The 15,185-nt window shown below is 41.1% G+C and overlaps 1 protein-coding gene across 6 annotated transcripts in view; it reads left to right on the top strand.

Annotated features, from left to right (window-relative positions):
- Nucleotides 1-15,185, top strand: part of CASR (calcium sensing receptor) — a 72,079-nt gene that overhangs the window by 46,598 nt on the left and 10,296 nt on the right. For 5 of the 6 annotated variants that reach the window (XM_080603312.1, XM_080603314.1, XM_080603313.1 and 2 more), the window contains one exon: nucleotides 1,023-1,904. In XM_080603312.1, coding sequence (XP_080459438.1) covers nucleotides 1,023-1,904 — 882 coding nt within the window. Of the gene's footprint in view, nucleotides 1-116; nucleotides 159-1,022; nucleotides 1,905-15,185 lie in introns of all 6 variants that reach the window. The other variant, XM_080603316.1, reaches the window with a different exon arrangement.

Below are 15,185 nucleotides of genomic sequence, written 5' to 3' on the forward strand. Positions count from 1 at the left end.
GGTAGTTCTGGGTAGGAGCCTGTCCGGGGGCGAGCACAGCTCTGTGAAAGGACAGTATGTTCCTGTGGCCCTTGAAACTGCACTAGGAAACCTCCTTCTTTTCTTTCTTCTTGCAGAAGCACTAAATGCCAGAGTTTAAGGAAGAGATAAGTTTTTATGTAAGTTTCCACTTTGTACAAAATGAACTGTTTATAGAAGATTTTTCAAAGAGAGAGGCAGTCCTAAAGAGTTCAGATACCAATCTCAAAATGCAAAGATAAGTGAGATTTAAAACTTCTTCATATCTTTAAACTATTCTCTTTTGGGTTTTACTGTTTCCCTACTTACAGAAAATTCAAATTATATCTTAAAAGCATATGGCACTTGTTCTGATTAGGAAAAAGAAAACATTTCTTGATAGATTTAGTAAAGGAAATAAAATCCAATTTTGATGGCAAAACATGGTGGCTCATCGAGTGAGGAATATCTACTGGCTTCTTTGCTGATTATGTCCAGCAATCAGGAAATCATGCTAAGGTAATGACTAGCATTACCTTAACACTCCCCAGGGTCAAGGCCACTGATGCACATCACATCCTTCCTCCAGCTGGCAGAGGTTGTAAATAACAGGCCTATGGTTCCTGATGAAGCCTGTTTAAGGATGGGGACAGAGGTGACAGGAGAGTCAGTGCCGCCCATGGCTCACCTCCTTGCCATTCCCCCAGGCTAGTGTCAGTGTCACACTCCCTCTGACCCTTGGCCTCACAGGAGGGCACACACTTGCTCCATCCGCTTGGGTCTGAGCAGCTGCTCCTCCATGTGTGTCTCTGTAGGACACCCACAGTTACAAGTACATACAGTCTCTCAGAGTGGATTGTGTTCAACCACAGGCCAAGAGAACATGGCTGACCATGTGGTGCCAGCCCTCCCTTCCTCCCATCTGAGGCTGTTTAGGTTGACAGTTAATCTAGGTAAACATTGGCATTTTATTCCCAGGCAGTTCACTTCATGGTCTGTTTTGCTTGTCTGCTGTGCTCTTGCAGGTCAGCTATGCCTCATCCAGTCGTCTTTTGAGCAATAAGAATCAGTTTAAGTCCTTCCTCCGCACAATCCCCAATGACGAGCATCAGGCCACCGCGATGGCAGACATCATCGAGTACTTCCGCTGGAACTGGGTGGGGACAATTGCAGCTGATGATGATTATGGACGGCCAGGGATTGAAAAGTTTCGGGAGGAGGCAGAGGAGAGAGACATCTGCATTGATTTTAGTGAGCTCATCTCACAGTATTCGGACAAAGAGGAGATCCAGCAGGTGGTGGAGGTCATCCAGAACTCCACAGCAAGAGTAATTGTTGTTTTCTCCAGTGGCCCGGACCTGGAACCACTCATCAAAGAGATAGTCAGGCGAAACATCACCGGCAAGATCTGGCTGGCGAGTGAGGCCTGGGCCAGCTCTTCCCTGATAGCCATGCCAGAGTTCTTCCGTGTCATTGGCAGCACCATTGGGTTTGCACTGAAGGCAGGACAGATCCCAGGCTTTCGTGAGTTCCTGCAGAAGGTGCATCCCAAGAAATCCACCAACAATGGCTTTGCCAAGGAGTTTTGGGAGGAGACATTTAACTGCTATCTCCCTGATGGGTCCAAAAATTCTCCAGCTTCAGCTTCCTTCCACAAGGCCCATGAAGAGGGCTTGGGCACTGGAAACAGTACAACTGCCTTTCGACCTCCTTGCACAGGGGATGAGAACATCACCAGTGTGGAGACGCCATACATGGACTACACACACTTGCGGATATCCTATAACGTGTATTTGGCAGTATATTCTATTGCCCATGCTTTGCAGGATATATACACCTGTACCCCTGGGAAAGGACTCTTCACTAACGGATCCTGTGCAGACATTAAGAAGGTTGAGGCATGGCAGGTAAGTCCTTTATTGCTGTTAAGACATACCTGTGCAAGATACTCATAGAAAAAAAAATACAAGCTATCCTGGAGCGCCTCCATGCTGCCTGGGGAGAGGTGTCTTTCACAATCCTGGGTCTTGGACAAGCAGTCAGGCTCCTGGGATTTAGCATATCACTGCAGGCAATTTAGGTCCACCTTGCAGTGAAAGTAATTTGTGTAAGGTTTGCCTGCAGTGGAAGGGGTTTAAACTAAGTTAAATTTTCTTGTATTCGCTACAGGCCAAAAGTGCACACACAGACAATTACCACAGCCTGGCTGACGCAAGGTAATTTGATCATATATTGAGCCCTTACATAAACAAGAGGGTCTGGAGAGAACACATAAACAAGGAAAACAGTTTTTAGAGTTCATTGTCTTTGGCAAGCTCTACAGGTTTTGCAATCCCACAGCAATTTTCCATACAGGCCATATTTTTTTTCCACAGTTTTCAGCTTATATAGGATCAAACTAAAGCAGATTGAATAATGAAGAAAAATAATGTGTGTCCATTGGGCAAATAGTAGATAAATAATAGATAGCAATGGTATTTGTGAACTGATAAAACGATACTAACAACACATTCACTAATTCAGTCGAAACATTCTGTTCACTGGTTTATGGATAATATTGTGGCATTCTGGTCTTCTGATCCTTTATTAATACTCTATACGCTATCATGTATTTGATCGTGCTATCTAATGCACTATTCATTGTGTGTTTTGAATATCCACTACCTTCTGAAATAGAAGGATTAGACTTAAGCCTAACAAATGAAGATATGCCAAATATGCAGCAAATTAGTTGCCCAGTTCTGGTCATGACATAAAACTTGGATCCCAAACATATCTGAAATCAGAACACTAATGAATGAAAAGAGGATCACAGCCATGTTTGCATATGTAATTTCTTCTGTCTGGGATAGACTAACCAAAATAGAGGCTGCCCGTGCCACAAACTTTGCAGATATTGGGTCAGCATTCGCATTTGTGAACTGCAGTTTGGTTCCTGTCTAGTCTCGGTCAATGCATAAACATCAGTCAAAACCAAGTAAAAGATTTTCTTGGCAGTTTTGAAAACTGCACTCTTTAGCTCTAGGTACTTAATTTGGGTCTGCCAAAGACATTTTACTCAGAGTTAATAAGTGCAGGATTTGGCCCTGGTGTGGGGGAATTCTCCAATTGCTGGCTCCGAGGTTTCCGTCTTTCAATGCTGTTTTGCTTTTCAGGAGCATACTGGCAGAACTGGGCAAGTCATAGACAGATTTGTCTTTCACTTGTATTGGTAAAAGTGTTTCAGAATAAATATATTTTTAATTCATTCCCTCATGCTTTGTCACCTTGGAAAGAAAAAAGAGCGGGATATTCACACTATATTGTAGTAATGGGATTGTCGATGATTCCAAAATAGAGAAGAATGTCTTTTTATTTTTCTTGTCTGGTACTGAAGGATAGCTATATCAAAATGTAAAGCACCCTGATCCAGGCTTCCTGCTTTAGAGTACAAAGAAAGGGGGGAGGGGCTAGAACGTGACTGGCTAGGAATAGCAGGTGCTACAAGGGAGCAGTGCATATTTGAAATGACCACCATTATGTGGCGTTGGCCGTCAAGCATATTTGATATTTGTGCATTTTTTCACTTCATTTCAACATCAAACTTACAAATAGCAGGTAAATGCCAAATCTGTGTGCACACCTACTTCACATCAGGCATTGCGGCTCATTACCTTCAGGAAGCTTTCCTTAGCCACAGGAGTAATGAGTTCACCTCACAAACCTGCATCCTCCAGCATCTCCAGAGAACGCTTTTCTGAACAACCAGAATCTAAGACTGAAGAAAACCTTACTGCAGAAATTAACTTCCGTTAAACGGAAGTTAAACGGCAGTTCTTCTGTGGCTGCTCCCTTTTCTTACAATCAGTTCAAGGGTTTCTTAGTAGAAAGCAATCTGAGGGTGTAAGGAAGCCTCCCTGCCAGACACTGGAGGCAGCAGCCACTAAGTGTCTGAAGTCACTGACCAGGTGGTGTGTGTGACAGACAAGGCAATCCCTGTGAACTTGTGGCTCCATTATCCTCAATTCCTTTCCATGGTTGTCTTTGCCAGCAGGATCAGTGGCTGGTGAGGATAAATGGTGTGTTCTGCCTTATAATTTCGTATAGTATGAATTTGTTTCTTTTCAGTGGTATTATCCCACTAACTCATAAGAGTTATCATTTTTTCATTGTCTGCTAGTATATTATGCACTCAGAATACAAACCTTTTGGAGGAACCGTTATATGTATTTTGTTCAGGGTGTTTGTGTGGATTTGCGTGTAGAAATAACATTTTTACCTCAGTGATCAGTTCATTTGAACTGGATAGCATGAAGCCTGGCACAGAACTACTGTGAGCCAGCTAGATACGCATTCCCATTCACTGGTGGACTGTGATTTTTTAGAAGAGCGTATTGAGTAGAGCTAATTCTGTTTGTTTCGCTGGTTCATGGACATGCTTTCCCCAAACACAGGCTCTCCCATAAGCTATAGAAGAACAGTATGGCAAGGGTACAACATGAGCTCAGGCCTCCTGCACTGAAACTTCTTCCCTACCTCTTTGTCCTGTTTCTCAGTAACAGCTCCAATAGTCTGCTGTTACAGTCCTTCTTTTCTTAACATCTTCTTTGATAGAACAGCCCACATTTTTGAACAAAGAGCTGATGGGTCTCTCTTTCTGTCTCACAGTAAAATCATTGTGATTCAATAGGGCTCTTGAGTAGGCTCTTGAGAAGGCTCCTGAGAAGGCAAAAGTGTGCAGTCACAGGGTCATGGAGCAGACCATCCTTAGATGAACTCAGAATATTTTCAAGTTGTGGTTACACTGGCATCTGTAAGCTTTGACAGGTCCATGAGTAAAAAATTAGATAGCTCTTCTAGTCACCAAGGCAAAGATGTACATCTGAAAAATGTACTGTCCAAATGGTTAGAAGGTAAAGGACACACTCAAGTAAATTATTCTATGCCTAGAAATCTGATTGACCTCAGACTTAGTGAAAAACTGCCTTCTGCTGTTCCACCAAAGTGAAAAAAAAATAAATTAAAAAATAAAAATAAATCAAATGTGAATTGGCTTCAGCTAGGATCAGCTGAAGTCTATATTACAGGACTGTGCACCTCCCAGCCAACAGTTCCTTCCTCTGTGCTGGTGACACCCATTATGAAGAGGTAAAAATGGACTGGTGCCTTTTCCAACTTTGCATTTATGTATGTCTGGCTGTGTGTCAATTGATTCTGCGAGGCTTTAAAGAAGTGAGTGTTTCCTTAGATGATATACATCTCTCCAGGCTTTTGAACCCAAGCGTTTATCTAATCACTTTTGTGTCTGTGGAACTATGTAGGCCGGTTGGACAATTGAAATGGTGTACTGAAAACAACTGCTTTGTGGTATAGAGAGCAAAACAATTTCAAAACAGGTATTAACTGAGGCTGATATGAAACTTAGTCGTTCAGGAAGAATTGCTATGAAGATAGAGGCAGTTTCAGATCCTGTTGGGACTTTGAATAGACTGACTATAAAGAGTTGTTAATGGAAAGTGACAGCAAATGGGTGCAGTGAGCCTCATATATTGATTAGATCTCTGCACAGATGGGTAAAGATGGCATTAAACACCTCCCAGAAGAGACACTTTAATCAGATTTTGATTATGCAAGATATTATATGTGGATTATGCTACCTATAAACACTGAGCTTGTAGGATAACTATTGGCTCTACTAATAGCTTTAATAATTGGACAAATCACAATATACTACTTAGAACTAAATTTAGACTTCAATTAATAAAAAGAACCCTATTTTAGGCTCTTAGATATTTTGCCATAACAATTACTGTGCAGTATGTTGACATCCCAAGAGCATTAAAGCATCATTTACTCAGTCAGGATTTCTGACGATAGATTCTTCACCACTAGTAAACACAGTTCCCTGGGCCCGTGTGTGCAATGGGTTAGTTCATATTGTGTTTGTTAAAAGTGGAAAACAAAGCAAATATGTCATCAGGTATAGACTAGGTGTCCACACTGGTTCTTTCATATGGTGGCTGTAGCTACAGATAGAAGCATATAGAGTACACTACAGAGCACCATCCAATAGCACTGACAATGAGCTCTCCCTGTACATGTGCTGCCGCTTTTGTCTGTACAGAGAAAAAACCTTAATAGGAACCTCAAAAATGTTAAAATAGAGCCACTTGCTAAATGTGCAGTTTATAATCCTTTGTATAATAAACCATGTAGATGTATACCACATTCAGGAGAGTAATCTTGATCCATCTAAAGCATGCTTTACATTAGATGTAAAGCCTGGGTATTTCACTTCTGAAGGGCTGTGTTTGCCAGCATGCTTGTGTTGAACAAGATTTATTATCCCCAGCAGATGTGCTACATAGCAGAGCTTTTTCTTTATTAGTATGGTCTATGGCAGGTCACAGCTCCTGTCACAGATTGTGTCTTTTTTCTAGTTTGAATTTTTAGCTAGCCTTTAGTTCCACTGGTCTCTACTTGGCCTTGCTCTATTAGATTTTACAGTCCATCATATCTTTCAATGAGGTGTTTATGCACATTGATTAAATGATTCCTCAGTCTTATCTTGGTAATTTAAACAGAGTGAATTTAGGTCCTACGATACTCTTTCTGGTTTATTTCTGTATCTTATCCAGTTACTCATCCTTTTTGACACATTTTCAGTATTGCTATAACAGCCTCAGCACAGCCAGACAGTGGAAGTAGAAAAAATAAATAAATAAAAATAAAAAGTCCCACATTTACATACACTTATTACTTCTTCATTTATACATGTACAAGTCACATTAGCCTTCCTTACCATGGTGGAAAGGCTGCAATGAATTGCCTGTAATGCTTTACAGGACGTGGTACCCTTTCTGTGCCTGTGGCTGGAATTTCTAATGCCTTGATACATAAGTCTGAATTTCACCACACTAAACCCCAATGTGAGAGAGCAACCTAGGGGGAATGATTTGTCTTTGTTGTTATTTACTGTTACATTAATCCATTTGTTTTCTGCAAGTTCTCCCAGCAGCACTTGGCAGTTCTGGCAGCAGCACTGTGTTTGCTGCCAGAGTACTGAAGAACATATTGGATAACACTGAGTTGTTTACTGAGCCTCGAGGATGCTATGAACGGATGGTTCGCTTTTAGAAATCTGTTGGTAAACCTTGATCTATGGAAGGATGCTTTACATTAAATGTAAAGCCTAGGTATTTCAATTCCAAAGGGATGTGTTTGACAACCAAACTTGTATTAACAAGATCCATATTTCTCAAAGCCTTATTGACTGGTAGCAATTATGTGTCTATCCTGTAATTTTGTATTAATTGATCCTGAACCCCTAACTCTTGTTTTCCCATTGTTTTTCTTGGGATTGAGGTCAGGTTAACCAATCTGGTTACAGAGGACATCCCTCTGCTGTTTATGCTATTGTCTTCCCTTGGCCCCTGTTGCAAGTCCATCAGAGGCTGCCTCTGGAGTGTCCCTTTGAGCAGTGATGCATGTCCTACATGGGCTGACACAGAGGAAAACTTCAGACGCTCTCTTGGCCATGCATTATACTTGCATGTATACTAGTAATGTGGGTTGTGATTGCTGTGGAATAATATTAGGTAGCACACTGACTTTGTCATTCAAGGCCAGTGGCATTTTTATGTGTATATTGTAATCCAGCTGTATTAGCACTCTTCTTATTGCTAGTAGAATGCTGTGAAGAACTGTCTGGTTCTGTCAGTCTTTTAGATCCAATTTAAATTGCTCAGGCTGTTCTCTAATCTCTTTTTAAGGACCTTCCACTTCCATTAATGTCATATTATGGCTTCAAAGCAAGTGCTTTTGGGATAAGAACATCCTGTGTGTTTTTCTTTCTGATAGCAAGTGCAATAAAACATCACTCATTCTGCTTTCCTGCTCCTTCACCATCCTCTTTATCTGTTTCTTTCAACCTTGCATCATGAGGGTCTGGCATACATGACACCCTCTTCATTTTAATACATTCAAGAAATTTCTTAATACACTGAATGACTTTTTTTTCCTATTTGTTCTCCAGGGGTTTGTATGTGAGTTCTACTTTCCATTAGTATAATACTTGTGTTTCACAGTCTTGTTTGAATGATCTGTGTTGAAGCAACACTTTTAGAGCATGCCATAATAAACAGTGTTCTTTGAGCTTTATTTGTATGATGAGGACAGTGACATATCATTACCACCTAATTAATGAGCTTTTGTTTTAATGAACACAGGCAAAACCTCTGAACTGTTACTGGGTTTATCATGTATGCAGATCAGGCACAGTCATTCCATCATTTCCTCTAGATTTTCAGTGGATTGTCTCTGTTCTGTTGGGTACAGAGATCTCCATTATGACTGGCCTACACTTGTACATTACTGAGTCAAGTGACTAGTCAGAAAACAGCTTGATTTTTTGTATCCTTATATTCCAGGTCTAGGGATTCCCCATAGACATGATTTCTTCCTTTTGCTGACGTGATTTTTGTCCTAAGTAATAGCAACTACATTAATTCCCACAGTATTTGTAAGGAGGGGAACGTTGCTGTCATTACAGGCATTTTTCTCCAGTAGTATAGGATCACAGACTTCCAGATGCATATTTAAATCCTACAGGCACTCCTCTTCATTGGTGGATCAGATGAAGTCTTCTTGGGATGGCACTGAACTGGGACCAAGGCTACCTCAGATGCCTTAGCTGCTGAAGTTACTTGTAGGAAGGACTCTTTTGGACTCTACAGAACTAATCGCACAATATCATGCTGTGGGCTATACAAATACTGAGTTACCATCATACAGCTGGATTTTCATTTAAATCAGAAAGAGGGAAAATTATCAGAGTTAAAACATTTACCTTAGAATTAACCTAAGATTATTCTGAAATAGTGTTAAAACACATTGCTATTTTCACTTCCATTCTCCCCTAGACTTAATTCAAATTCACTAACTTCAGTTAAATACAAGTTAGTTGCAACAACATTATCCAAATAAACATTTTGAAAGACTCAAAATGAAGTGAGTCTTTTTCCCATTAAAAAGTAATTACAATTAAAAATAGAACTGTGATTTGAAGGTCACATTTTTAAGTCTGACTTTAAAAAGTACATTGCACTGAATTTCAATTGACTGGATTTCACATGCTGTTTTCCTACATAAACCTTTGAAAACTCCATGGTTGAGAAGTAATGCAGAGGATGTTGCCACTCTGTTTATTTGCTCTTGTATTACATGCATTCAATCAAAGCTAATGAAAATTTTCCTGCTACATTTTCCAGCAAAATCATCATCTTTCATCATAGCATCCTTAAATGATGTGTTATTCACTACCAGCTTTGAATTAGCTCAGTACCAGCATTCTATGGACAAGTGCTCATAGAATGGAAAAAAAACAATTTCACAAATACACAAATGCAATATACTGTACAGCTGTTCTGCACATGGCCAGCATTAGTTTTTGAGGAACTTCAGGAAACAAAATATCCTGGTCCCATGCTTACTATGTCCTGTGCCCTCCTAACTGATAGTTATATCATCTGAAAAGCCAGCCAGATGATGACTGTAAGGTCATACTCCATGATCATTTCTTGATTCCTTTGGGAACCTCTGTAACTCAGCAGATAGTTCTTTCTGAAGCATAGAATCACAGAGTCATAGAATGGTTTGGGTTGGAAGGGACCTTAAAGACCACCCACTTCCAACCCCCCTGCCATAGGCAGGGACACCTCCTGCTAGAACAGGTTGCCCAAAGCCCCATCCAACCTGGCCTTGAACATCTCTGGGGATGGGGCATCCACAGCTTCTCTGGGCAACCAGTTCCACTGTCTCACCACCTGTATGGTGAAGAATTTATTCCTAATGTCTAGTCTAAATCTCCCTTCTTTTAGCTTAAAACTGTTACCCCTTATGCTATCCCTACATTCCCCAATAAGGAGTCCTTTCTTGGCATTTTAAGGCCAATTTCATATTGGCATTCAGGCATCATCAAACACCAGCAAATACTTAATGGGATTTTCTGAAGTATCTCAGTTGCCTGACTTGTGCAGTCACTATTGTGGAATCTTTTAGGCTTCTGTTTTTGAGTTTTTTCTGGTCATCCTTGTAAACAGCATTTTCAATGTAAGCATTTTCCTTTTTTTTTTTTTTTTTGTGGAGCACCACTCCTACAAAGACAGGCTGAGGGAGTTGGGGTTGTTTGGCCTGGAGAAGAGAAGGCTCCAGGGAGACCTTAAAGCAGCCTTCCAGTACCTAAAGAGGGCCTACAAGAAAGCTGGGGAGGGACTCTTTGTCAGGGAGTGTAGAGATGGGACAATGAGTCATGGCTTTAAACTAAAAGAGGATAGGTTCAGATTAGATATAAGGAGGAAATTCTTTATTCTGAAGGTGGTGAGGCACCGGAACAGGTTGTCCAGACAGGCTGTGGATGCCCCATCCCTGGAAGTGAGGACAGGGGTGTTGGAAATAGATGATCTTTAAGGTCCCTTCCAATCAAACCATTCTACGATTCTATTAAATCTTTTTTTAAACACTTCAAGAGTAGGAATGACTGCAGATAATCACAGATAATCTGACCATAGATAATCACTGGAAAAAAAAAAAAAAGGTAAGGCCATGGCAGGGGAAAAAAAAAAAAAAAGTGTGTTCACTATGGAAGAAACTTGAAAAGGTTCCTGAGTTTGTTTATTTATGGGGGACTTGTAGAGGATCTGTTTGATATTGAAGTGCCTGTAGAAGAAGCTAGGGGACACAAGAGCATACAAACCTTACTAACTTTGTGCAAGTGAATAACATTATCCCAAGAGCTCTGCCAGAATTCATAGATGAAGTAGATGAAGTCCTGGCTATGGTGCCCAAACTCTTGTTTAAAACTGTATTGGGCCCTGAGGCCTAGAAAGATAGCAGATGTGAAAATCATTTTTTAAAGGTTCTGGAGGAGATCCAAGCAACTAGCAAAGGCTGACTGAGCCCGTTATTAGAAACAGTACTTTAATAATAATAATAATAATAATAATAATAATAATAATAATAATAATAAAGAATGGAGGAAAAACAGAATATACTGAGGAGTCAGCATGACTTTTGTAAAGAGAAATCCTACTTTACAAACCTCCTGAAGTTCTTTGAAGGCATTAGGGTGTGTTTGGATAAGGGAGATCCTGTTTGTAGTGACAGCTCAGGCTTCTAGGTGGCTTCTGATGTTTGTCACCAAGTTCATTCCTTTCATGGATAAACTGTTGTTTGAAAGACAGTGAGCAGAGGAAAAAAATAAATGGTTGGTTCTGACTAATCACAAATGATATCTTCAAGACTGAACGGGTCCTTGAGTGGACTCCTCAGTTCTGGCTGAGTAATAATCAAAGAAGCAAATGGAGTGTTAAGAATGGTCATACTGGAAAAGGAGCGGAGAGGAAAACAGTATGCTGGGGCCACCTTATTAAGTCTTAGTGCATCTCACTTCAATCATATGCAGGTCTCAGAACGGATGAAGTAGACTGGGAAAGTTTGGAGAAGGGTCAATGGAGCAGCTTCTGTATAACAAGCAGCAAAGTCAGATAGGGCTCATCAGCCTTGGAAAGAAATAGCTGAAGAGAGATCTGACAAAGGCTTGTAAAATCCTGAGACGTATGGAAAAGGTGATTTGCAAATGACAATTCTTTGCCTTTTCCAACATAAGCACAAAGTGCATCAAAAGAGATCAGCATCTGCTCTGTTCCAACAAGCAAGTAGTTTTTGTCATAAAATGTAGATCTCTTTGCTAGGAGGTTGTGGATGTGAAAAGCTTGCACAGGTGCAGAACACAGATATGCATCATGGAAAAATAATCCACTATGGGTTATCAAGTACAAATAGCTTTGGCCCAGGAAGTCACTGAGCTGCAAAATGTGTGAGTATTCTGGGGAAGTATCATGTCCCCTTTGACTCTTGCCTAGGCATTTGCTGTTTGGCTACTGTCAAACAGGTCCTGGGGAGATGGGCTGCTAGTCTGACCTACTACAACTACATATGTGTTATGTCTTTATGCTCCTTCCAGTGGAAATAACATTACTCAGAATATCCAGTCTGGATAAAGTACGGGAGGCAACATGGCTGGGAATGGCCTTACCATGGGAATGGCCTTACCTGGCTAGGAATGGCCTTATCAGGAGTAATAGGAAGGTGGACTAGAAGGCACCTTACAAGTCCTTTCTGATAACAGGTGTTTTAATTAAAAGACATTGTAATTCAGACAGAAGAAAGGGGGGAGAAATTACAGCAAGAAACATCTGAAGTCAGCAGCTTGAGGAACAGGCTCCCCGCAGGCTTCCACCAGCTGCTGAAGGTGTACTCAAGCTATGAGGTCAACTCTTTTTTTTGTAAACTCTTGGTTCCAGGATACCATACATACACCCGTGATACATGCTGCTGCCCTCACTGAAGCAGGGTCTTTTAAGTCTTTGTGGATTGACTCCTGGGTATTTATGTTTCTATGTTTAGTTACAACACATAGTGACACATTTTTAACCGTAAAGCCCTTAGCTAATCATTAACAGATTGCTGCCTATAAGAGTGCAGCAGTAATTCTAGGCAAGCATAGAGTCTACAACTTCCTCTTCTAAAGTTTAGTGCTTATATATATCTTGGATGTTTAAACCGTATTTTCATCCCATAGACATTAAAACTTGTTGTGTGATATACAGGTGACATCCTTGGATTTTATTACCATCTAAAACAGGAACATGTCCTAGCAGTCACTCAGTTACTGGTTCACAAGCTTCCCCTCATAAATTCACACTTGAAGGCAAACTTTGGTGTTTGCTGAGAGGGGAAACCTATTTTGTTACTCCCGTTGTCCTGATGTACCTCCTCTGGGGATTTTAAGGAACAGAGTAACTGAGATGAATGCTATGAAGATAGGCTAAAAAAAATTATCCAGGGGATCCAGAAGTTTCTCTATGATTTGTCTCGCTGACAGTAAGAACAGTCAGCCTCCTGCCTCTGCAACGGAGCAGGTGAGGCAGGACTTAAACCGAAGCATCTTAAATACAGCTCTTGCAAGATTGTCCCTTAATGTGTGTAGTAACTTTAATCAAAAGAAATGCGTGTTCTGCACCTCCTGCCTATACAGATAAAGTTCAACCCAGCAGTGATACCTACTCAGGGCTAGTGTAGTTCAGAAGTGCTGCAGTACTGCGTAAGACTGTACATTTGATTCTATTATTTTGTTGGAGTGAGGAGAAGGGTGAAATGCAGCTCTTCACGACTCAAATCTGATCTGGATGTCAATACTGGAGGTGTTACCCTTGGGTAGGTGCTAGAACTTGCAGAGGAATGCAGGTTTTCTGCATCATCAGGTGCTTGGGTACTGTCCTTATGGGCAAGGTTCCTGCTAACACATCCAGGATTGCAGCCCCACTTTAAAAAAAAAAGACCAAAGTGAGATGCTGCAATACAGAGGAGTCCCTCCAGAGGAGGGACAGTGGGGATGAGAAAGACAGAGAAAACTCTTGCCTCCACCACCTAACTCATTATTCAAAGACTAAATAGTGTGTTAACATTTCAGTGTACTTCCATGAACATCACACAAAGCTGAAGTAGTATAGCCAGCCATGGCCTGTGTAGTACTACTCTGTTCCAGACTCTCTCTCAGGTTGGCAATAATATAAGCAGTGAGAGGAGACAAGGGTATCTCTGCAGCTCTTGGGATTTTATTTTGTGATAGGAGGATCCTAAAGGGAAACAGAAAAATGAGACAATTTAGCAAAACTGACAGGAATTAATGAAGTGATTCTGTTCCTCTGTCCCCATGTTTCCAAGTGAAAAGGCTTCATCAAAACATTTTTATCTGTTCTATGTCTATGGGGTGAGGAGGTCTCTGCCTGCCCAGACAAATTGATTTAGTTTTGGTTTTTGTTTGTTTGTTCATTTTGTTTTACATTTTGCCATCCAGGATTGTATGTTTGGGCACCCATAGATAAAAGAGGGAGAACTGGGCTCAAGCTGTTGTAGGTGCTAGAACCAGAGCAGCAGTGGTCTGGGGACAGCTGACATCCAAGCTGCCATTAGAGTCACAACAGCTTTCCATACATGACTTCTACAGAAAAACTGCGTAACTGAGAACCTCAATTAAATGGGGAAAAAAAAAATCTGATAAATGCATAAACCAGCAACTAATTCTTGAAGAATAGAAAAGTACCTACTATGTGAATGAATTGTCTCACAGTCATTTGTATAGGCTTTCTTCTATGCTGCTGTTTCTTTTGTCTACTTGTCAGGCTATCAGAATCATGAATTTTGCAACTGCAGTTGTTCCTGGTATTAACTGCTCTTGTTCACAGCATGTGACAGCTTAAGGCATGAAAATTACAGGAGTCAACATGTGGGGACAGGCAGAATGTGATTACCTGAATCCATGTGACAAGGAGACAGGAGTCATAAACAGTGCTGTGAACTGCCCAGGCCTGCCATGTGGTGAACGAGTCTGATTTGTTGGATTTTACTCAAGTACATTGGACTTGGAGTTTTTAAATCAAAAGACAAATTTGAATTGTTTCACAAGCATTTATGTTTCTGTGATTAATCAGTCAGAGATGAATGATACCAACTGATTAGGACCCGAGGAAATAGCTTGAAGCTGCAACAGGGGCAGTTCAGGCTGGATATTGGGAAAAGGTTCTTCACTGAGAGGGTGGGGGGGCACTGGAACAGGCTCCCCCAGGAAGTGGTCACAGCACTGAGCCTGCTGAAGTTCAAGAAGCATTTGGATAGCACTTGGAGACAAATGGTCTGATTTTTTGTGTGGTCCTTTGGGGACCCAGGAGTTGAACTAGGTGATGCTTGTGGGTCTCTTCCAACTTGGGGTATTCTATGATTCTAAGATTGCTTTTATGAAGAGCATAATTTTTTTGCAATAGCAGGGTGAGGGGGATGCCTGGGTGACCAAAACACTTCAGTGGCTGCTGTCACTCTTCCGCCCCTGAAGAAGAGTCGTGGGCTTGGAGAGGTTGTGGGAAGGGACTGAAGAGGAATACCAAAAAGCTGAGATGGGTAGCAGCTGGTAAGCAAAGTTGGCTGCCATCCATCCTGTGAGCCACAATACCTTGTGCTGTCTACAACGTTTGTACAGAGTTTCCATGTGATGTCTATGAATAAAGTCTGCTACTGCTGTAATGAAGTGATTTGTAAGAGATTAAGGACTGTAGTAAAGCGATTATTTCCAGTTTTGTCCCCACAGCAGATGT

The sequence above is a fragment of the Anser brachyrhynchus genome (genome assembly GCF_964034855.1).
Source record: "Anser brachyrhynchus genome assembly, chromosome: 1".
Lineage (NCBI taxonomy): Eukaryota > Metazoa > Chordata > Aves > Anseriformes > Anatidae > Anser > Anser brachyrhynchus.